This window comes from Mustelus asterias, chromosome 20, assembly GCF_964213995.1.
Source record: "Mustelus asterias chromosome 20, sMusAst1.hap1.1, whole genome shotgun sequence".
Lineage (NCBI taxonomy): Eukaryota > Metazoa > Chordata > Chondrichthyes > Carcharhiniformes > Triakidae > Mustelus > Mustelus asterias.
This window is the reverse complement of record NC_135820.1, coordinates 76,903,032-76,927,623: the sequence shown is the minus strand read 5'-3', so window position 1 is coordinate 76,927,623 and position 24,592 is coordinate 76,903,032. Positions and strand designations below refer to the sequence as shown.

Genomic DNA, 24,592 nt, shown 5'->3' with positions numbered 1-24,592 from the left:
CACGGTAGCACAGTGGTTAGCACCGCTGCCTCACAGCCGCAGGGACCCGGTTTCAATTCCGGCCTCGGGTGACTGTGTGGAGTTTGCACACAGTCTACATGGGTTTCCTCTGGGTGGTCTGGTTTCCTCCCACAGTCCAAAGATGTGCGGGTTAGGTGGATTGGCCATGCAAAATTGCCCCTTAGTGTCGGGGGGATTAGCAGGGTAAATCCATTGGGTTAGGGCCTGGGTGGGATTGTTGTTGGTGCAGGCTCGATGAGCTGAATGGCCTCCTTCTGCACTGTAGGGATTCTATGATTCTACGAATAATGGCAGACATTAGATCTCTTTTTTAAAAAAGCTGATATTTCTGTCATGGTGAGCATGTGATGTTTAGACTGTGCTCCAATGCAATGAAGAAAATCCAAATTCCGTAATAAGTAAGACTTATGAGGGTAATGCTTGATGTGGTGTACACAGACTTCCAAAAGGCATTTGATAAAGTACTACTTTAGAGCAAAGTTGAAGCCCATGGAATAAATAGGAAAGTGGCAACATGCATACCAAACTGGCTAAGTGACAGGAAACAGAGAGCAGGGTGAATGGTTGTTGTTGGTCTGGTGAAAGCTATGCTCTTTAAGAAGAAGGTGAAAGCTCTAGAGAGGGTGCAGAAAAGATTTACAATAACGGGACCAGGGATCAGTTACATTTTTTAAAAATTCATTCGTGGGACATGTGCATCGCTGGCTGGCCAGCGTTTATTGTCCATCCCTGGTTGCCCTTGGAGGGCAGTTGAGAGTCAACCACATTGCTGTGGCTCTGGAGTCACATGTCGGCCAGACCAAGTTAGGATGGCAGATTTCCTTCCCTAAAGGACATTAGTGAACCGGATGGGTTCTTCCAACAATCGACAATGGTTTCATGGTCATCAGTAGTTTCGTAATTCCAGATATTTTTTACTGAATTCAAATTCTACCATTTGCTGTGGTGGGATTCAAAACCAGGTACCCAGAACATTAGCTGAGTTTCTGGATAGTCTAGTGATAATACCACTAGGCCATTGCTTCCCCATCCATGTATAGATTTAGAGAAGCTGGGGTTTTTCTCCTTAGATTAGAGAATGTTGAAAGGAGATTTGATAAGCACAAGAACATATAAATTAGGAACAGGAATCATAGAATCATAGAATCATAGAATCCCTACAGTGCAGAAGGAGGCCATTCGGCCCATCGAGTCTGCACCGACCACAATCCCACCCAGGCCCTACCCCCACATATTTTACCCGCTAATCCCTCTAACCTACACATCCCAGGACTCTAAGGGGCAATTTTTTTTAAACCTGGCCAATCAACCTAACCTGCACATCTTTGGACTGTGGGAGGAAACCGGAGCACCCGGAGGAAACCCACGCAGACACGAGGAGAATGTGCAAACTCCACACAGACAGTGACCCGAGCCGGGAATCGAACCCGGGACCCTGGAGCTGTGAAGCAGCAGTGCTAACCACTGTGCTACCGTGCCGCCTTGAATAGACCATTCAGCCCTTCAAGCCTGCTCCGGCATTTAATAAGATCATGGCTGATCTGATTATGGCCATGTTCACACCTACCTTTCATCCCCCATTTATCAAAAATCTATTGACCTCTGCCTTAAAAATATTCAAAGACTCTGCTTCCTGTACCTTTTGAGGAAGAAAGTTCCAATGACTCTCAAACTTCAGAGAGAAAAAAATTCTTCTCATCTCTGTCTTAAATGGGTGACCTGTTATTTTTAAACAGTGAGCTCTAAAAGTCATGAGTTTATAGAGAGAAATGTTCTCATTGGTGGAACGGTCAAGAACCCGAGGACACCAATTTAAGATGAATGGCAAGAGTCAATAGTGACATGATGAAAAATATTTTTTACACAGTGAGTTGTTAGGATCAGAAGGCACTGTCTGAAAGTGTGGTGGAGGCAGTGTCCATCATGGCTTTCAAAAGGGAATTGGAGAGAAATTATTTTCAGGATTATGGGAAAAAGGTGGAAGAGTAGCACTAGCTGAGTTCTTTTTGTGGAGAGGCAGCATGGACACAATGGGTCAAATTAATACCTTTGTGCTGTAACCATTCGCTGATTCTATTCTGTGACTTTAATTTAAAATAGAAACAGAAATAAACTGACCTTTTCATCGAGATCATCATCACTCTCATAATAATCATCCTGTCCCAGTCGCCACTCATACTCCACGTTAGTATGTAGATTAAACTGGTGCAGTTTTGCCTGAGTCAACTTTCAAACAAACAGAGGATCATTAGATAATTAATGATTTTAGAGCATCAAGGAAGCAATAAATCTTCAAAGCACAAAATAAATATTTTATTTTGTATGCCTTCCCCTCCAATTTTTTCCTTCTTATCTGCAAGTGATGCAAGCTGAAGCCCTTTGTTTACATATCCATAAGTGTTTTTCACATTTGCATTTGAACAGCCATTATTTGGATTATTTGACTGTGGAGATCACTGATGTACTAAGAGAATACTGTACGGTCAAAGGTGCCATCTTTTGGATGAGATATTAAACCTTTTACCCTGTCAGGTGAAATAGTTCACTTGACAGGGTAAACTAGTCATAAGATGTGCGGGTTAGGTGGATTGGCCATGCTAAATTGCCCCTTAGTGTCAGGGGGACTAGCTAGGATAAATGCATGGGGTTATGGGGATAGGGCCTGGGTGGGATTGTGGTTGGTGCAGACTCGATGGGCTGAATGGCCTCCTTCTGCACTGCGGATTCATGATTTCAAAGGTGAACAAGTGAACTCACCTTGGTGCCATGGTAAATGTTTATCCCTCAACCAACATCTTTGTGGGATCTTTTCCACACAAATTGACCTTCAGCATTCCCACACTACAGTGGTGACTTTCTTTCTCTTTTCCCTGTATTTTGCTACAACTGGAATCATAGCACTTCAAAAATCAATTCACTGTGTTAAGTGCTTGGAGTTGTTTTAACATGCTAAGGGTCTTCATATAAAATAAATAAAAATAATACTGGAATTATATTCATCAATTCATTTCAATCAAGGCAATAAATAGGAAGAAAAAATAAATGACTATTTCACCTATAGATACGTATGAGTATAGCAGATAACCAAACTCAAAGGTTGACTGATTCTGACACTATTTGGCATGATGAATACATTACGCCAGAAAATCTAATTAAGAGCTGCCAAAAAGCAGGACATAGAATCATAGAATCATAGAAACCCTACAGTGCAGAAAGAGGCCATCTGGCCCATCGAGTCTGCACCGACCACAATCCCACCCAGGCCCTACCCCCATATCCCTACATATTTACCCGCTAATCCCTCTAACCTACGCATCTCAGGACACTAAGGGGCAATTTTAGCGTGGCCAATCAACCTAACCGGCATATCTTTGGACCTCAAAACTGTCTCGAAACTGCTTTCCACAATTTGTCAACACAAACAGAGACAACCATTTTTGTCACCAATTCTAATGGCTGGTCAATTAGGGTTGTTGCCCTATTCCCTGATCTTATTGGAAAAGTAGTAAAGGAGCCTCCCAAACCCACGACCTCTACCACACAGCAGGACAAGGGCAGCAGATATATGGGAACACCACCTGGAAGTTCCCCTCCAAGCCACACACCATCCTGACTTGGTAATATATCCCTTCACTGTTGCTGGATCAAAATCCTGGAACTCCTTTCCTAACAGTACTGTGGGTGTACCTGCAATACATAGACAGCAGCAATTCAAGAAGACTGCTCATCATCACCTTCTCAAGGGCAATTAGAGATGGGTAATAAATACTGGCCTAACCAGCAACACCTGAAAAGTAATATAAAAACTACCCTGCATGACATCTCAGCTGTAAGAAGTGTTTAAAACAAACACAGCTTGATAAACTAATCACCAACAAATGTATTATTAAATAGCCAGCCTTTATAAACAAGGATTTCTTTATTATTTTGAACTCTTACCAGCTCTTCACAGTGTTGGTGTTTCAGTCTCCGAGCAATATCCATAGCAGTCTCCCCATCTTCATTTACTGTTGAGAGTTATGTCATGTAAAGATTTAAATTTTTTTAAAAGTCCAGTTTATTAACTTTAGATGGTGATCTTTGAGATTCATTTAAAAAAATCCATTAGAATAAACCAGGGCAGCGGCACATAAAACATGAGAGATGCCCAACTCACCACCATTCTGCCCACATGAGCAGTACTCCATAATACAGTGAGTATTACAGTGGGCACTGCAATCAGCTGGATGTCTGCGCACCACATTTAGTTCTCCCACCCATTTTTTGGGTGGGCTGAGTTTTGTGAATTTACAGCACTCTGTGCAATACAGAGCCCATCAGGCAATTCACGCCGGTGGCGGGGGTTGGAGGGAGTCTAAACCCATTGGAGGGGTCGGCAGCCCCCATTGCCGGTCTTGGCCCCGAACCCCCCTGAACATTACCAGCCCCGACCTTCACATCCCCGACCTCCCAATGGCCGGCCCTGATCCCTGATCGTCAGCCCCACCACGAGCCCCAACCCCGATGCAGAGTTCCCCCCTCCTACCTCCCTCCCCGGGTCTGACCCCTCCACCCCCGTGAGGCCCCGCCCCATCAGGCCTCACCCCCTCTTGGCACTGCCAGGAGCCTGGTGGGCACTGTCAGTTTGCCAGGCTCGCAGTGCCAGGGTGCCCAGTGGGCATTGTCAGGCTGGCACTGCTAGGGACCCAGACTGGCAGTGAAGGTTGGTGCTGCTAAAGGACACTGCTCCGCCTCCCCATCCCCAACCTCTCAGGGGGCCCCAATGACCTCTGGTCCCACCAACGACGACCAGCTGTGATCCTCGCTGGTGGGAACCTTCACCGGTGAAGTCGGAGAGGCAAGTGAGCCTGGACTATACCGTCCGGAGCTCGCTAAAGACATTGAAATGAGATGATGAATATTTAAATCAGCCTCGCGCTGTTCCTCGGCGCGAGGCTGATTACGTTAAAAAAAAGGCCTGGGAGAGTCGCGACCTGCCGGCTGTGAATTCAATTTTTTTGACTCCCACTTACATTTCTTGCCCCACTCCGCTACTTGACCAGCATAGTGGGATGGGAAAATTGCGTCCATCATCTTCCTTTGTTGCTTGCCACCTGCCCTCTAAAACCCAGCCCCCTCTACCCTTTTCGTCCCCCTCTCTTAGCTCTCGGATTCCTCTTCACCCAAAAAGCCTGGGACTTACCAAGGGCAGAAGTTTACGGTCCCTGTCGATGGGACTTCCCATCAGACTCTTGACTACCCAGACCTCCCTGCAATTTTATGCTAGGACAGATGAAGTCTAGGCTGGACTGCCTGCCCTTATGGGATCACTTATCAATCACCCAAGGGGTCGTTTCCTTCAGCCATTTCTTGATATCATGTGGAGTGAAATGGCTGCTATGATGCTGGGGCCCTCAGGAGGAGGCAGAGATGGATCCTCCACTTGATACTTCCGGCTGATGAAAGTTGCAATAACTTCACCCTGTCCTTGGCACTGATGTGCTGAGCTTCTCCATTATTCAAGATGGAGATGTTTGCAGAGTCTCTCCTCCAGTTAGTTGTTTAATTGTTCACTGCCTTCATGGCAGTACTGTAGAACTTATTTCTTAGGTTGTGGGATTATTTGGGCCCAATTTTACCATTTTCATTCTAAGTGCTGAATCTGGGCGTAATGCAGATCCGACTTAGAAATCTGCTTTCAGCCGCCCCCATACGCACTCAGCCTGAAAAAAACATCTCCAGTCCCATTCGCGCTGTGGGCGGGGCTTAGTGCGGCAGAAACGATCGGAGCTCTGAACTGCACATGCACAGTTGGAAAAAAGTTTGAAAAAGCGCGTCCGTGTCAGATCGCTCCCGGGCCGCAGAAAACGGAGAAAGCAGCTCAGGAGCGAACAGCGGGAGTGATGGTGCACACACACATCGCTGTCCCCCTTATCCACTCCCCCCCACTACCCACACACATCACTGTCCCCCTTATCCACCCCCCCACTACCCACACACATCACTGTCCCCCTTATCCACCCACCCACTACCTACACACATCACTGCCCCCCTTATCCACCCCCCACTACCCACACACATCACTGCCCCCATTATCCACTCCCCCCCACTACCCACACACATCACTGTCCCCCTTATCCACCCCCCCACTACCCACACACATCACTGTCCCCCTTATCCACCCACCCACTACCTACACACATCACTGTCTCCCTTATCCACCCCCCACTACCCACACACATCACTGCCCCCATTATCCACTCCCCCCACTACCCACAGACATCACTGTCCCCCTTATCCACCCCCCACTACCCAGACCGATTGCCACCCCTGCCCTCCCTGCCCTCCCACCGATTGCCTGCAGAGTGGCAGCGGACCCTCCTGCCCCTGCCCCACCACCAGAGATCCATCTGCCCCCCACCAGTGAGCGATCTGGCCTCCCTCCCCCCCCCCCACCCCAAGACAACGATTGGGCCTCACTCCCGCCCCCAGAGAATGGTCTGGCCTCACTCACCACCTCCTCCCTCCCCACTTGACAACGATCTGGCCTCACTCCCCCAGAAAATGGTCTGGCCTCACTCACCACCCCCCCAGAGGAAAATCTGACCCGCCTCCTCCTCCCTCCCCATCAGACAACGATCGCCCTCCCCCCTCCCCCCACCAGAGATACATCTGACCCGCCTCCTCCTCCTCCCCCCCAACCAGACAACGATCTGGCCTCACTCCCCTACCTCCCCCCCCCCCCAACCAGAGAATGATCTGACCCGCCTCCCTCCTCCCCCTCCACCACTGATCTGAGTCAGGGAGCCATTGGAAGCACTGAACGCGCTCCTCAGCAGCTGGAGCACCCAATTCAGACTTTTATTTAGCAGGTCCATTATGGCGCGGTTCTGGATTGGCAAACGCGGTGGTAAAGGGGGAAATGCTGATAAAGTTGGGTGGGCAGTTCATTAATTCAATTTAAATGCATGCAAATACATTTAAATCGCCGTTGCGCCCGTTTTGGGCACGAATCGAATCGCCACCATTCCCGTGTTTCAGTAAAGTGGCAATCTGCGCGGACGTGGGCGCGGATCGCGTTAATGGCTTCACACCCGACTTTACCACGTTTTCGCGCCCGTTTAATGGTAAAATCGGACCCTTTATCTCCATGTAATGCATGCTGCTTTCGCTGTTTAGAATGTAAGCAGTCCTGTTTTGTAGCTTCACAAGGTTGACACCTCATTTTTAGATGTGCCTGGTGTTGCTTCTTGGCATGCCATCCTACACTCTTCCTTAAAGCAGGGTTGAACCTCTGGCTTGATGGTAATGGTAGAGCGGGGGATATGCTGGGCCAATAGGGTACAGATTATGGTTGAGTACAATTCTGCTGTTGCTGATGGCCCACGGCACCTCATGGATGCCCAGTTTTGAGTTACTAGCTCTGTTCAAAGTCTATCTCATTTAGCATGGTGGTAGTGCCACAAAACATGATGGAGAGTATCCTCAGTGGAAGGGCAGGATTTTGTCTCCACAAGGACTGTGCGGCAGTCACTCCAACTGATACTGTCATGGACAGATGCATCTGTGGCAGGCAGGTTGGTGAGGATGACGTTAAGTAGGTTTTACCTTCACCACCTGCTGCAGATCCAGTCTAGCAGCTTAGGCAAGTTTAGAACTTGGCCAGCTTGGTCAGTATTGATGCTGCCGAACCACACATGGTGATAGACATTGAAGTACCCCACCCAGAGTACATTATGTGCCTTTATGCCATGCTTTTTCCAAGTGGTGTTCAACATGGGGGAGAACAAATTTATTAGCTGAGTGGTGTGGGATGGGGGGTGGGGGGGGGGGGGGGGAAGTTGCTGTAAGGAGGTAATTAGCAAGTTTCCTTGTCCATGTTTAACCTGAAGCCACTAGACTTCATGGCGTCTGAAGTCAACATTGAGGGCTCCGAGGGCAACTCCCACCTGACTTTGTACTACCGTGTCCCTAAATCTCTGCTGGTCCATCCTACTGGTGGGACTGGACATGCCCAGGAATGTTGATGGTACTGTAAGGTATGATTCTGTGAGTATAACTATGTCAGGTTGTTGCTTGAATAGTCTGTGAGACATCTCTCCCAATTTTGTCACAGCCCCCCAGATATTAGTAAGGAGGACTTTGCAGGGCTGACATGGATGCATGTGCTGTTGCTTTTTCCAGTGCTAGGTCAATGCCAGGTGAACCAGTTGGTTTCATTCCTTAATGCCTTTTCTGTAGCAATTTGATACAACTGAGTGGATTTGTAGGCCACTTCAGAGCATAAAGCACATTGCTGTGAGTGTGGAATCATATACAGGCCAGACCAGGTTAGGAAGGCAGACTTCCTCACCTAAAGGACATTAGATTAGCTGGCGAGTGTTGCTGCATCATTTTATGTGAGGTAGAGTTGGTGAGCTGTCTATCAAAAGACTACAACAAGTACAGGGGAACACTGGCAGTGCCTCTGGGTCCACAGCACAGCAGGGAGATAGAGTGGAGACTGCAGAGAGAGCAGATTCTGCGCCATACCCTCTGCCAACTTGGAATTTGGTTCCTCCGCTGGAGTCTTCTTGGGACGCTAGCCAAAGTACCCTTCATCTCAGTGTTCCCAGGTTCCCTGCTTCTGCCTGAGGTCTGGACAGATGAGTGGGACTAGCACTTAGCTCCCCAACTTTACTTGGGTAATTGACTGCATTCATTGTCAAGCACCACAGATTTCAGACTGCAAGTAATGAGAACCTGTAATGTTAACTGAAAGTTCTGTACACCCATAGCAAACTCATATTATAAAAAGGTTTGTTGTTTGATGCAGAGGTATTAGAATATATTCCAATGATCTGACTATTGCAGTACTTACGAATAGTGGTATTGGCTTTGGCTCTCAGGAGTAGTTTCAGGCATTCTGTTTTATTGAATAAACAGGAGTAATGAACAGCTGTGTTTCCTTTCATGGTTTTCTTGCTGAGGTTTCCACTAGGATGCAAATAAAAAAAATCAGTTACACCATTCCTAATAAGGCAACATCTACCCACCTATTCTCCCAAACATTAGAGAAAACCTGTCCCCTGAGAAATGACTTTCACATAATCTGGGATAGTACCTACACCTAGCTGTACTAACTTTGAATTGTGTACCTTACAATTTATTACAGAAAATAAATCTAGTTACTTAAACCTGTAGATTATGACTGGATTATGCCTCTTGCTTGCGCACTGTTATGGAGCTAATAGTTGTCTGGAGTTTTACTTGGACATCCTTCCTTCCTTCCTCCCTGGAGATTAGTGATTACGCTACATTGACTGAAGGATGGAAGCTACCACAATAAGGAGAATCATGTTTAGCAGAAAGTCGATGTACACCATGTAATTCAATCAGGCTGGTCTGTACAGCCAGAATCAGTAATGCATGAATTCAGTCAATGCAATTGATTCTGGGTTGATTACCTCCTTCAATGTGAGCTCTAACATGGTAAAAGCCAATTCTGAACAAACACATTTCATGCATTCAGTACGTTAACAAGTGAAGGAGCAGGACAGAAATTGGCAGACAATCTCATCAAAATGCAGACTAGATTTGGGTCGGATTTTTCTCGGGGTCTAAGTATGTAGGGCTGGCTTTAAAAATGGCGGGCAGGACCCACGTCTGGGATTCCCACCTGTATTCTCAGCACTGGCAATTTTCAATTCGCATGGGATACGGTGGGTAGGGAGCTATGATTATACTGCTGTTGTCCCAATGTTACTGGCACCATTGCAGAAGCGGGGCATTTTAAACTTACAACAATTTTTATGGAGTTGGGCTGGTTTTGAAATGTGATGTGAACCAGGGGGGGGAACCATGCTTTGGAGTCAGGAACTGTATCAAAGGTAAATAAAAAATAAACCAAAAGAGAAAATGCTGGAAAATCTCAGCAGGTCTGTCAGCATCTGTGAGGAGAGAAAAGAGCTGATGTTTCGAGTCCAGATGACCTGCCGAAAGTTTCCAACATTTTCACTTTTGGTTTCAGATTCCAGCATCCACAGTAATTTGCTTTTATGCAGTAAATAAAAAAGATGTTGCCACTTCACATGTCATAACGAAATGCTGCAGCATAAGTTATATATATTTTTACTACAGTGAATGATGATAAAGCTTTGTTTTGAAAAGGTAAGTGATCATTAAATAGCATGGTTACCAGGTTGTCACTTCTGATATCTGGCAAGCTGTGAAAGAAATGAACGTCATTGTGAAGGCAGGAAAGTCTGCCATTGCTGAGAGTACATTATCTACTGGATAAAGTGTTATTTAGTATTGTACACTTTGGAACTGGCAAGGGTTTATGGAATGATAGTTCTATTTATGATATTGGTATGATCCCAATAGGAGTGCTACAGTTCACGGTTTGCCTATAGAAAAGATTTTGAGACCATAGAATTATTACCATAATTATTACCACAGTTTTCAGACTCATCAGACGCTGCCTCCAGTAAGGAAATAGTAGTGAATGTAGCCCAATCCATCACACAAACCAGCCTCCCATCCATTGACTCTGTCTACACTTCCCGCTGCCTCGGAAAGCAGCCAGCATAATTAAGGACCCCACGCACCCTGGACATTCTCTCTTCCACCTTCTTCCGTCAGGAAAAAGGTACAAAAGTCTGAAGTCGTGTACCAACCGACTCAAGAACAGCTTCTTCCCTGCTGCTGTCAGACTTTTGAATGGACTTACCTCGCATTAAGTTGATCTTTCTCTACACCTTAGCTATGACTGTAACACTATATTCTGCACTCTCTTGTTTCCTTCTCTATGAATGGTATGCTTTGTCTGTATAGCGCGCAAGAAACAATACTTTTCACTGTATGTTAATACATGTGACAATAATAAATCAAATCAAATCAAAATAACATGAAGAAAGACTTAAAACATTGGGGTCATTTTTAAGAAATAAAGGAAAGGTTAACAGATGAGTAAAGGATGAATAAACAGTGTTGTTTTTCAAATGATTAAAAAATGGAATAGCGTGGATCAAACAAACCATTTCCACTGGCTGAAGTAGTTCAAACAAAGATGAAATAAGTCAGAGTTAGTGACTGAAGCAGAGGCCATAGACTGGATTTAATTTACTTGATCCATTGGGAGTGAGGGTGCAGTTGGTAAGGCATGGGGAACATGGAATCAGGATGTTAATTGTATATTAATTGTATTTTATTGAATGAAGGTGTGCGGCATTAATTGTATTTGCTTGAGCCCCTTATATTTTGACATTTACTAAAATTGTGGTTGTTGATTCAGGAGATATATACTTATAATGTGCAACCCCATAATTAAATATAAAAGTTTGTAAAGACTGGTGCTTGTTCCATTCTTCAACAGCTGACTTTTTTCGAATAGAACACATGGTTCCTTTGTGTGCTGTTTTTTTGTTGACCACCCAACATTGCTACCTCTGTTAAAACCTGCAGTGGGTAGGTTGAAGGTGGCTTTAGTCAGAATTGTTAACACAATAACTACCTACCCAAAAACAAACATCCTCTCGACCCTCCCCACATTGTGCTCACATTTAAGAATAGGTTAGATAGGTGATAGATATAATACAAAGTAATGGAAACAGAGCAGGATCATGGAATTGAGTCTACTGTTCATCTGGGGAATTAAAACTAGTTATTGTGTACAGAATCGAATGCAACATGGGCTAGTTAGGCTAAATGGCCTATTCCTGTGTTATAATTGTATATAAGATCTCTAGTGTCTTTGAAACATCACCAATTCAAAACCCTCAATCCTCTTAGACCCACTGAAGATTTCCACTGTGTTTTTGGATACTAATAATAACAGAAGCTCTGGTAATGCAATGGATAATATTGGGCCTGATTTTACCATTTTGAGTCTAAGTGCTGAATCTGGGCGTCAAATAGATCTGAGCCCGGAATCCTCTTTCCAGCGCGCCCATACGCTTTTTGCCGGCTCCAGTCCGATTCGCGCTGTGGGCGGGGCTTAGCACTGCCGGACCGATCGGAGCTCTGAACTGCGCATGCGCAGTTCGAAAAAAAAATCCGAAGCAGCGCGCCAGGGCGGGGAGAAAAAAGCAGAGAGAGCGGGGCGGGACCCAGATCACCCTCTTGGGGGGTGGGAGGAGGAGAGGGGGTGTGACGGGTCCATCTGGCTCACCAAGTCAGTTACAATACTGCGTTCAGCATCTACTGAACCATCTTGGATACAAAGGATAATGGCATTAGGGTTCTGCATGTAAGCCTTGCTTATGCTAAAAATTATATCCTTGGTGTCGGCAGCCATTCCTGATGTTACAGTACTGATAGCACCAGGAAGATCGACCAGTACCATTCATTATCCTTTGTATCCAAGATGGTTCAGTAGATGCTTAACACAGTATTTTAACTGACTTGGTGAGCCAGATGGACCCACAAGGCAGAAGGACTATCTTTGTGTTGACCAAAGTGGATCTAGCTGAGGAACATACAGCTTATCTTGCTAACGGAAGGATGGTGGAGGGAGACCAGCGATTGAGGTAGGTTGGGGGTGTGCTCTGCCGAGGGGGGCCTACCTCCCAGGGGTGTCCGATCCCAGGAGCGGTGGGGGGGGGGTTTGCCGGGTGGGCCTACCTCCCAGGGGGGTCTGATCCGGTGGGGGGGGGGGGGGGGGGGCCGTCTGCCGGGGTAGTTAGCGGGGGGGGTCCGCAAAGGATGGTCGAGGAAGATGGTGACTTCACAAAGGCAGAGACAGCTTCGGAGGTTCCCCTGCATAATAGAAATCCGCTTCGGACTTTTATTCTGCAGGTCGCTAAAAGCGCGGATCCGGAACGGGCCAGAAGACGGTAAAGTGGGATTTGGTGGTAGAGTTGAGCGCGCGGTTCATTAAGTCGATTTGAATGCATGCTAATGCATTTAAATCGTCGGGCCGCCCGATTCGGGCACGGGTCGGACCCACGCCCGAATCGGGTGTCAGTAAAGCCGCGATCTGCTCGGAATCGGGTGCAGATCGCGGTATAGGCCCGACGCCCAACTTTACTGCGATTTCTGGTAAAATCGGGCCCATTGTATAGTCTTTACTTGGTTCCTGCAATTATTAGGTAGTAAACTTCAGTTATAGTTGTCTGGAAAATATCCAGCTCAGATGTGAGGACAGTTAAAATGCCCCAAGTCACTACCACTACTTGTGACTTATTCAGGTATCTGGAAAGGCAGACAATTTTCCAAATCTGACGTGGTTTTTCTTTTATAAATATGTTGGCTGGGGTCATCAGCCCTCGATCACTATTTTAACTCGAGCTTGAATGGGCTGGAAAAGTTAGGGCTTAGAAAGATGAAGAGGTCAGAACACACTTCTTTAAAACATCCTCTGTGAGGCCAAGGTAATGTAGAGTTGTCCTCTGAGTAACATCACAGCCTCCCAAGTTCTGAACTCCCTCCCCAACTCTCCTTTGAGATTCCTTCCCACAACTACTTTCATGCCAGCAGACAGCCAAGGGTCACATTTTAAAAAATTCATTTGTGGGACATGGGCGTGACTAGCTGGCCAGCATTTATTGTCTATCTCTAGTTACCGTTGAACTGAGCGGCCATTTGAGAGGGCAGTTAACCATGTCACTGTGGCTCTGGGTCACATGTAGGCCAGACCAGGTAAGGATGACAGATTTCCTTCCCTAAAGGGCATTAGTGAACTAGATGGGTTTTTCCGACAATCGATAATGGTTTCATCATCATCAGTAGATTCTTAAATCCATTAAAAAAAAAATTGAATTCAAATTCCACTATCTGCCATGTTGGAATTTGAACCCGAGTCCCCAGAATATTAGCTGAGCTTCTGGATTAATAGTCTAGCGATAATACCACTAGGCCATCGCCACCACTGAATTTGCAGGACACCAGCAACTACTTTCCTGCTCACTTCTCAGCTGTTTCAGGTGGGAAGTGGGCTGGTGGAGTGTTCATAATGCTATTAAGTTATTTTAGCTTAGTTCTCAAATTTTCCCCAGTGAATGCATTTCACACTCACCCGCCAAGACCTAGCGAAATCAGATAAATCTACTGCAGCTGCCCTCAGGTATTAATCACATCTCCTAGGAAACTGCATGCTGTATATTCTATGAAAATTTTTTTTTAGCCTTCTTTCCATATAATTGTACAATGGGAACTGACTGCTCTGAATGAAATGCTAAATGAAGCTGTGGGTGTGTTCAAACGTGGTAAAGTGATGGAAAACATGCAATACCTGAAGGACCTGAAAACATTAACGGAAAAATTTTGCGTTCAGAAGCAACAAATTGTGAATTCGGAGATCAACTCAACACTGCCACACCTGACTGGTCTGTTTGACAAGCATTTGGAATTGTACACTAACCTTGCTCTTCTTAACTTGGACAGCTGGAGGACAGCAATAAAAAGAGCAGCCATTGGAAAGCAGTGTTTCAAAATAATAGAGAGGAATTGTGAAATATTAATTCAGAAATGTGCTGGTGAAGATGGAGATAGAGACAGATGGTGATAAATGATGAAAACTGACCTTAGCTAAAAGCACATAAATAGAAGCATTTAAAATCAAGAACAGATTATCGCTCAGAAGGAATTGCAGGAGATGGCTGCCATCAAGCAGCAAAATGAAAGCATTTTACATTATCAATGTGGGTTTAAGTATATCAAATGGAAGACTAAATTGAGTGGGGAGTCAAGAGTGCAAGACAACACAATTATGAAGGAAATTTGTACATAATTGTAGGGTAATACATTAACCGAAAAGTTAATGACCATGATGTAACAGTGACATCAGCAGGAGACCTTATAAAGCAGATCGAGCAGTCAGCACTCAGGAGAAGTTTGCCTCCTCAGTCGCCCATCATCTATGTCGTGTACATAGCGTAAATAAATCAGTTTGACATAACTACTTGAGTCTGGTTACAGTTTCTCTGGATTAGATACACCACGCCACCAGTATAGAAACAAAGACAACATTACAAAGAGTAGGAAATAACCATTTTAGTCTCTCCCAAGTTGCATGTGTAATTCCAAGTCAGTGAAACTCTGAGAAAGTTTGAGGATCCCATGTCTGGACGTTACATCAAATCCCAAAAACTTGACTTTTACTGGGTTATGTGTTTTCATAATTATAGGCCGCAAAAAAAAAAAACAGACTGCCAATAGGTAAAGCAAATTAACTCCTCTCCAGTTCCTTGCCAAGGGTACCAAAGCTTCATGGTGGAAAAGTTATGCTAAAGCTTGGAAAAGAGAATGCAATGCCACCACAGTTGCAAAAATTTAGTCCACATAACATTTACAACTGAGGCAAAACTGGTCTGATTGACAAGCATTTTAAATTGTACACTAATCTTGCTCGTCTTTATCAGAATGATAGGGAGTGGGATAGCTTTATCTTGGTTTCGGACAAAGCTCGGCACAACATCGAGGGCCAAAGGGCCTGTGCTGTGCTGTACTGTTCTATGTTCTTAAATTGGGTAGAGAAAATCCTCGTAAGACATCTATTTCTAAATACATTTTCTATCACAACTGATGGGCCAGAACTTCTGAGGGGTGACAATCATGGTTACAGACAATCATACAGTGAAAAGTATTGTTTCTTGCGTGCTATACAGACAAAAACATACCGTTCATAGAGAAGGAAAGGAGAGAGTGCAGAATGTAGTGTTATAGTCATAGCTAGGGTGTAGAGAAAGATCAACTTAATGCAAGGTAAGTCCGTTCAAAAGTCTGACAGCAGCAGGGAAGAAGCTGTTCTTGAGTCGGTTGGTACGTGACCTCAGACTTTTGTATCTTTTTCCTGAAGGAAGAAGGTGGAAGAGAGAATGTCCGGGGTGCGTGGGATCCTTAAATGGTGGTGGTGGTGGTCGGGTAGTCAGTTGGGGTAGTCAAGGGGAGGGTTGGTAAGGTGGGAGAGGTTGGGTGATCACTGGGGGTAAGATGGGTCAGTGGGGGGCACTGGGTGGTCAGTGGGTGAGTAGGATGGGTCTAGGAATCACGTGGTCAATTGGAGGGGTCTGGGTGGTCAGTGGGTGTGGGAGGGTAGGCAGGGGGTGGGGGATAGTTACAGGTGTCAGCAGGGTTGTTGATGGGGTGGAGGCATAGGCGGGCAGGTCCCATTGTGGGTCTGGGAGGGAAGGATCAGTATCAATGTTGTCCAGAAGTTGAAAGTGCTTTTAATCCTTCTCACCATTCCTGGATAATGGTTCTGTCAAGACAGTTGGAACATTCAAAGTCTCAGATTTACATTGGAGTATTGGATGGCTCTCAGTGCAGAGGAATTGTCCATCAGAAATTTGACCTTCCTGGGCAATTCCATTGCAGTCCTTGTATTGGAACTTCTGGGGTTCCCCAGCACATCCTCTGGGAGACCTTCAGGTTGCCAGCAGAGATCGGGTGTATGGACCAGTGTGTTATAAGTCTGACGACTGTAACTTACCAGTTTTGCACAAGAAAGTCCACAATGTGTAGGGAAGTGAGATCAGCAAGCTGTACGGCGAGATGAAGAGCAGTCTCTCCTGGTTCCTGTCAATCAAACACAAGTGTAGAGAGGAAACACATTTGAAATAATAAGGGAGTGGAACTAATCTCATCACAATTTTAATTTATTTTTTCTTTGTTTTCTTTCATCAAAGTGAAGAATATTCATTCTGGGTAGAGAACACTTCCTGACTTAGGGCTCCCAGTATCAGTCTTTTTGGCAAACCAAGTAAACTAACTCAAATTAATGAGGGGATAAATTAAAAGGGATAGCTCCCAAAAAGGAGAGGAACCACCCGAAACAAAAGACAAAGTGGAAAGGAAACTTAGAAAATTAAGTCATAATGTGATTAAAGGGGTCAATAATGCACCCAAGTCCCTGCAGTGCCCAGTGGGCATGGAAGGCCCCCAGTACCAGCATCAAGCACTTTCAGACAGCTACAAAGTATCACCTACATTTTAAAAAATGACTCCAACTCACTAACTTCAGGATTTAACAGAGATGCATTTGGCTGTGCATGAGTAAACTGCTCGCTGGATTAATGTCATCATTAGAGGAGGTGGCCTGGGTGTACACCTGAGAGTTTCATGATAATTGCATGTAAATAATGGCTTATTGACATTTAGATTTAACTCCTCTGGTACGAGTTTCGTACAGATTGGGAAACTGGCAACAAAAGGAACCCACCCTGACCTCCCACCCACAATTCCCTCACCCTGACCTTCCGCCCACATTCTCTCCCCATCCTGACCTTCCACCCACAACCCCCTCACCCCGACCTTACACCGACAATCTCCCTCCATCCTGACCTTCCACCCACAATCCCCCCACCCTGATCTTCCACCCCCAATCTGCCCATTATCCTTCCTGTCATAATCTTCACCCAACACCTCATGTCCACAGTGCACATCCCTTCTCCCTTTCTACTGCCTGGTTACCAGCTCCAGCCTTTCTGCCCGGCGGCTAGCCAGAGTCTCAAACTGCTTGCTCTTCGGGAAACAAAGAAATAACATTTAAACAGGGTTCTCCAATTAAATTTGCTAGGATCTCCAAGTTATCCATTTTTCTGGGCACTCCAATCGTCCCTTTATAAATATTGGTGCCATGGTCACATCTGTCTGAGCAGGAGGACACTAAAAATCTCAGAGCATTGAACTTCTTGGTGACTTGAGCAACATTCCTTCCCAGCCAACATTAAAGAAAAACAAATGAATTGCCATTCATCTCATTTCATTCCCGTTTGTCAATTATTGTTATAATTGTCTAAATAACAGTACTCACTGGACGGCCGAATACCATTGTGTATGAAGAAATTTGGGAAGTTTCTCTGAAACTTAGTAAAGTACAATACAAATGGACATTTATTTGTCCTTCAGTAAACCACTCTATGGAAGTCAGTTTGGTCTGACCAGTGCCACTCTTACCTGTGTGTATGATGGCAGTGATTCACTAAGGTTGACCTTTTCTGCATAGGCCTGTATCAAGGCAAATATATCCTTGCATTTTACAGCAGTGTACAAATTATTCAATTTTGTCACAGGAGCACTATTGTTCTGTTTCACATATTGACGATCTATGTATTTTGAAATGATGTAATCTTTTCGCATTGTCCTTTAAAATAACAGAACATCTCAGTCAGTTTAGAGTTAGGTAAAACGATGTCCAAATGAAAGACTGCTATTTCACAGTTGCCTGATGTGGATGTGCCCTGTTGTAAAAAAGAAGAATTGTAACTAAAATGAAGATGAAATGTATGCAGCAAGAAACAGAACAATGTTGGTTTGGGCCTATAAATTCTATCATATAGAGCTCAGACCTTAACGAGAGGGAAGTCAAGAGGTGTAAGGCATGCTTTATCCCTCAGAAAGGGAGTGAAACATTAGACGTTATTCAGACTGCAGTCACTGGGTCATGGATTTTCACTGTTTGGGAGGAGGATGTGGGAAGATTCTGGTGTGGTGGTAAAGTCACTGGATCAATAAGTCAGAAGCCCAGGTTATTATTCTGGTGATATTTGTTCAAATACAACCACTGCAGCTAAATTCAAGTAATAAATCTGGAATATAAAGCTCGAGTCAGTGTGATAAAAAAACCCAGCTGGTTCACTCATGTCCTTTAGGGAAGGAAATCTGCCATCCGTACCCAGATTGCCCTACATGTGACTCTAGATCCACAGCAATGTAGTTGACTCTGAAATGGCCCAGCAAGCCACTCAGTTCAAGGGCAATTAGAAATGGACAACAAATATTGGCCGTGTCAACGATGCCCACATCCCTTGACAGAATTTTAAAAAGTGATAGCCTGATGAATCCTATTGGCCAGCAGAAAAAATGCACAATACTGGAAGCCTAAAGAATGTAGCAATTTCAAAATAACATTGACTGACAGGCAACATAAACAAAGAACTTTTATTCCTGCCATACAAGATGTGTTACATGCGATTGCACTATCTTCACCATAAAATAAAGATTTATATCCTTTTTATACCAGAAACAATCTTAATCAAGCAAATCAGGATCTCTTGATTTATTATTGTCACATGTATTAGTATACAGTGAAAAGTATTGTTTCTTGCGCTATACAGACAAAGCATACTGTTCATAGAGAAGGAAAGGAGAGGGTGCAGAATGTAGTGTTACAGTCATAGCTAGGGTGTAGAGAAAGATCAACTTAATGTGAGGTAGGTCCATTCAAAAGTCTGATGGCAGCAGAGAAGCAGCTGTTCTTCCCTGATGAACCAGGTTTGTTTGTGTTGCATTACTGGTGGAGAATGGCTATCACATTACAAGTCACAACACTCAAAAGTGTTTCACTGCATGATATACTTTGAGGCATAATGATGAAGTGATAGGGCACTATACAAGTGTGAGTATTATATATTTAAAATAGAAACATACAAAATAGGAACAGAAGGCCATTCGACTCGATCAACCTGCTCCGCCATTCATTATGATCATGACTGTTCATCCAATTTAGTAACCTGATCCCACCGTCCCCCCATATCCTTTAATCCCTTTAGCCCCAAGAGCTATATCTAAATCCTTCTTGAAAGTATACAATATTTTGGCCTCAACTGTTTTCTGTGGCAGAGAATTCCACAGGCTCATCAGTGTATGTGTGAAGAAATTTCTCCTCATTTCAGTCCTAAATGGTCTACCCCATATCCTCAGACTGTGACCCCTGGTTATGGACTCCCCGGCCATTGGGGACATCCTTCTTGCATCTACCCTGTCTCATCCTGCTAGAATTTTATAGGTTTCTATGAGATCTCCCCCACCCCCATCATTCTTCTAAACTCCAGCAAATATAATCCTCACCGACTCAATCTCTCCATTATCCCAGGAATCAGTCTGGTAAACCTTTGCTGTACTCCCTCTGCAATTTTCACAGTGTCAGGCCTGAAATGTCGTGAACCATAATCCGCATGAGGGATCCTTTTTAAATATAATTTCAAAAGGTCTTCCTTGTGCCTGCACTCTTCCCCAATGCTAAGGTATCCTGCCAGCCAACCTCTATAGCCCCTCATACTCTCCCATGCCAAGCTATGGCTCTTCCATACCCATCCAGTTACACTGAGATCAGGGCACCCTTTTTAAAGGGTTACCCCCCTCCCGATCAACATTGGCATCTCCCTCTCCTCCACCCCAACAGTACTCGCCGGCATGTCCCTCACTTCTCCCCACTCCATCCCCCAAAAGTCATCGCCAGAATTTCCTCCCCCCTTCATTGAATGCCATCCAACCCCTTCCCATGAAGTTCCCACTAGGGTCTGCCCTTGGTACTTCCTCCAGCACAGGGTGACACTGCCAGGTCAGCACTGTGCCAACCTGGCCGTGCCAGGGCACTGTCCAGACATGTCCCTCTTCCTAGGAGCTATACTTACACCCTTAAAGGGATCCCCTCGACAGGTACACATCTGGGTGAACCTGATGTAAATCTCGCAAACATGACATCACGTCAGCAAGGTTTGGGAATATGGTGTCAGGGAGGTGGTCATGTGTGGAGGGGGTGTTAATTAGATTGAAATTTATTCAAATCCATTAAAATGAGTTTCCCACCCATTGTGGGCATCAACTTCGCTACGTCACCGGAGCAAAACATCCTTCTTCAGATAAGGAGATCAAAGCTGCACACAATACACCAGGTGTGGCCTAACCAAGACCCTGATTAACTGCAGCAAGACATCCCTGTTTCTGTACTCAAATCCAATCGCTATGAAGGCCAACATATCATTTGTTGCCTTTATCGCCTGTTACACCTGTATGCTTACTTTCAGCGACTGGTGTACAAGGACCCTCAAGTCTTGATGAACATTCCCCTCTCTCAATCTATAGCCATTCAGATAATAATCTGTCTCCCTGTTTTTGCTACCAAAGTGGATAACCTCACATTTATCCACATTATACTGCCTCTGCCATGCACTTGCCCACTCACTCAACTGGTCTTAATCATACTTTTACATAAAAGCATTCCCCACATTGCTATCCCTGCACTGGCATCTGTACTTGATGATGGAAATCCTTTCAGGTACATGCTGTGCAGGTACAATGGCTCCTGACCCAGGAAATGGGCTGGGTTGAAGAGTATATGGCAAATTATACATAAGCTCCAGGCATTGGAGCTCTGCTAGGAAAAGAAGAACCCTCCTCAGACAGCCATAATATATTAGCTAGTCATTACTTAAAACATATCCTTGTGAATTATCAGGGGCCATAGCCAGCCTAACACATCTTCCTCAATAATAGTCTTGTGCCTATACTCTTTCCTTGGTTGTTCTGCACATCTTATGGTTGCACATTGTATAATTGTGGTGTAAATGTACAGTGCCACAAGATCAATGCATTATCGAGGTGTGTTTGAAGATTTCAAAAGTTATTTAATATGTATGAAGCACAACAGATTAATGGGAGCTCTACAGATGAGAGAGATTAAAATTTACTTAGTGATACGCATTTTCATCGACAAATTTTCAGGTTAAAAACAAGTGGATCACAGGACAGAAATTCTATGTGACAGCTTGATATGCAAACGTTTCAAATGCATTTTTGCTTTTAACAATGTTTGTAAGGAATAATTTTATCGTAAGAGTATTTAGCAGGTTTTATTATTTAAATATGTATTCAATATTCTATTATTTAATTCTATTGTTTAATAATTCTATCATTTGAGTCTGTATTCAACGTTCTGTATGAAGGCTCTAAATCTCCTTGGAATCCAAATAATAACCTGCTCTCCTTTGTTGCTAGGGCAATGAGGATATGAATAACTCTGGAAAGATCCTTGGACGTTGTTGGAGAGAATGATAAATTGGCAGCCTGTGTGAAGTCGGCACCAAGAATGAACACTGAAGGAATGAATGCATTTAACGATAGCCATGTGGCCTTGAACCAATTAGTGTCACGCTTCTTTTTAAAATTTTCTATCAATCTACAATTTCCGATTGGTTTTTACTCACATGGGACTGTCTGTTCTTGGTTTTACTGATAAACTTGGGAGATTAGCCTCCATAAGTTCATTAAATCTGGTGTTTCCAACATTCTTTGCCACCTGGAAGAAAAATACACGTGTCAGAAACTATTTTACAGAATTCCTCCTTAGAAATCCTTCCATTATTAGAAAATCATATGTAATGTAAGCACGGGAGTGACTCTGTTTCTCACCCATGTGTTTTGAAGCATGGGCAAGCATTCCTTCTCCAAGCTCCAGTGGATCAGACTAGTTAAATATCAATATTAATGATTTGACTTTAAAAAAAATTTGATTTGATTTATTATTGTCACATGTATTGAGATACAATGAAAAGTATTGTTTCTTGCGCGCTATACAAAGCATACCGTTCATAGAGAAGGAAATGAGAGAGTGCAGAACGTAGTGTTACAGTCATAGCTGGGGTGTACAGAAAGATCAACTTAATATATGGTAGGTCCATTCAAAAGTCTCTTGGCAGCAGGGAAGAAGCTGTTCTTGAGTTGGTTGGTACGTGACCTCAGACTTTTGTATCATTTTCCCCGACGGTAGAAGGTGGAAGAGAGAATGTCTGGGGTGCAGGGGTTCCTTAATTATGCTGGCTGCTTTGCCGAGGCAGCGGGAAGCGTACAGAGTCAATGGATGGTTTGTGCGCGACAACTATATAAGAGTGCAACAATGTGTTTTTTGTTTTCTGTTTTACATTGATTGGTATATATATCTTCAATTCTAATGCTTATTAGCATTTTAACTGTAATTATTGTTACGCTGAGTATAAGGGCTTTGAATTAAACTGAAGTTCAGTACGAATGCTGATTTAAACTGAGCACACAGGTTGAATGGCCGCACAACGAGAAAACAGTGGGATATTATGGCCTCGCTGGGGCGAGACTGGAAATTCCCGCCTGAGGCGAACGGGGATTTCCATTGTTGGATCCTCGCCCGCTCGGATTCTGAGGTGCAAGGCGGTAGAGTTCCGTTTGTTGTGGATTGCTAGATTGTGGGGCACCCTATGCCCTGTCCCTTGTACGTGATTGGCCACTGTCGGTTTGCTACAACATTGTGGGACATTTATGAGCATTCGATTCAGCTGAGAAAATGTGGATATGCCATGGAACTGTTTGTCTCAATGAAGTGTGCGGTCTTGCTGAAAAAGTTAGGAACCACTGGTCTAATGTGTATTGCCGTTTGCATTCAATCTTAGTTTTGATGAATGGTACTGGAGGAGGAGGGTAGTTGTGAGGGTCTGCCCACCCTGCTTCTGGCTGAATCTTGGGTTTCAGTGTTTCAATATGGAGATATTTCCATATTTGGGGATTGTTAGTGGGTCTCCTTTCTATTAGGGAGCATGTGGAGTTGGTTGTATGACATGAGGGCTGTGCGGTATTTGTTTTTTCTATGTTATCCTTGCATTTACACCGAGGGAGTACAATTTTTAGTACCCTTCACTTTATTTTTTAGATGAGTAGTGCCTCAGCAGGGTGGCAGGAAGATATTTTGGCATAGAGATAAAATCAGAGAATGTTGGAAAATCTCAGCCTTGTTAGGCTGGTCTTCTATTTTGACTTGACTGTGTGGGTTTCCTTGGTGGAAAATGGTCTAAGTTTTCCAGTGAGGGGGAGCCCAATTGGTACCTCTGATATGGTTGGGGAGGAAGGAGGTTTGTTGTGTTGTGAGCCTAGGCGAGGTGTATGAATCCTTGGCTTACTGATTCCTGTATACTGCCATGCCATTTCTTGCACTAATTGCAGTATATTGGTGTTCCCTTTTTTCTGGGGTATCCTTTCATTGCTTGGAGGTTCTGGGATGTTGAGTTAGGCCCAGGTTCGTTGCATATTACCCCATAAGGGATCTCATATATAGTGTAGCTCTGACCCTGTTATCCTGTGGAGGAGGGCGTGCACCATGTGCTTATGGTTTTATCCTGTTATGCAGAGATCCGCCACTCTTTCTGGTATCCTTTAGCTGTATGACAGGAGACGCCGACTACAGTGATTGTGATGATTGATAATTTGAACAATTTGTATGAATATTCGCTGGTCTTTTCTGTATGTTTATGTGGAGTAGTGATTACTCTGTACTGTACTGGACTGGATTTTGGAATTTGCTGTTTTTTGGGTAAAATGTAAAACTTTCAATAAAAACATTCTAAAAAAAGAAAATCACACAACTCATTACTAGCTATTCAAGACCGGACATGTTTTATGTGGTAAATGTGTTAAAACCTTAATAAATACACATCTTTGTGTCTATTAAGCTATTTTTAAATGTATTACTGCGTTCAGTAAGTTGAGGCAGGCCAGTACTATCATTTATATCCACTTACTGTCCTGCCAGCACTGAGCTCAGACAGAGCATATATAGCCCTAGTTAGATGCAGTCGAAAGCTCCTCTATACTATACTATTCTCTTATTATGTCCCATAACCTCCACTTTCAGAAAACTATCCTCTGTTGCACCAGCATTTCCATTTTCCACATGAACCATTTTTATAGCCTGAAGCAGACTGTCAACTTTGTGTCAGATTATGAGTAATTTGTGAGTCTTGGATTCTCAATCACTTGGAACTTGGTTGAGAGTACTCATTTCACCAAGGAATCCTCCTGTCTGGATGAAAATAGAGATCCTTGAAGTGAGAGTACATTGTTTATCTCACTGTACAATCATCTTATA

At 44.2% G+C, this 24,592-nt stretch overlaps 1 protein-coding gene across 3 annotated transcripts in view; it reads right to left on the bottom strand.

Annotated features, from left to right (window-relative positions):
- unm_sa1614 (un-named sa1614) overlaps nt 1–24,592 on the bottom strand; it is a 195,971-nt gene that overhangs the window by 18,553 nt on the left and 152,826 nt on the right. For 2 of the 3 annotated variants that reach the window (XM_078236888.1, XM_078236889.1), the window contains exons 16-21: nt 21,909–22,000; nt 17,878–18,064; nt 16,412–16,497; nt 8,861–8,976; nt 3,961–4,028; nt 2,140–2,247 (exon numbers count right to left, since the gene is read on the bottom strand). In XM_078236888.1, the coding sequence (XP_078093014.1) occupies nt 2,140–2,247; nt 3,961–4,028; nt 8,861–8,976; nt 16,412–16,497; nt 17,878–18,064; nt 21,909–22,000 (657 nt within the window). The remainder of the gene's footprint in view (nt 1–2,139; nt 2,248–3,960; nt 4,029–8,860; nt 8,977–16,411; nt 16,498–17,877; nt 18,065–21,908; nt 22,001–24,592) is intronic. The other variant, XM_078236890.1, reaches the window with a different exon arrangement.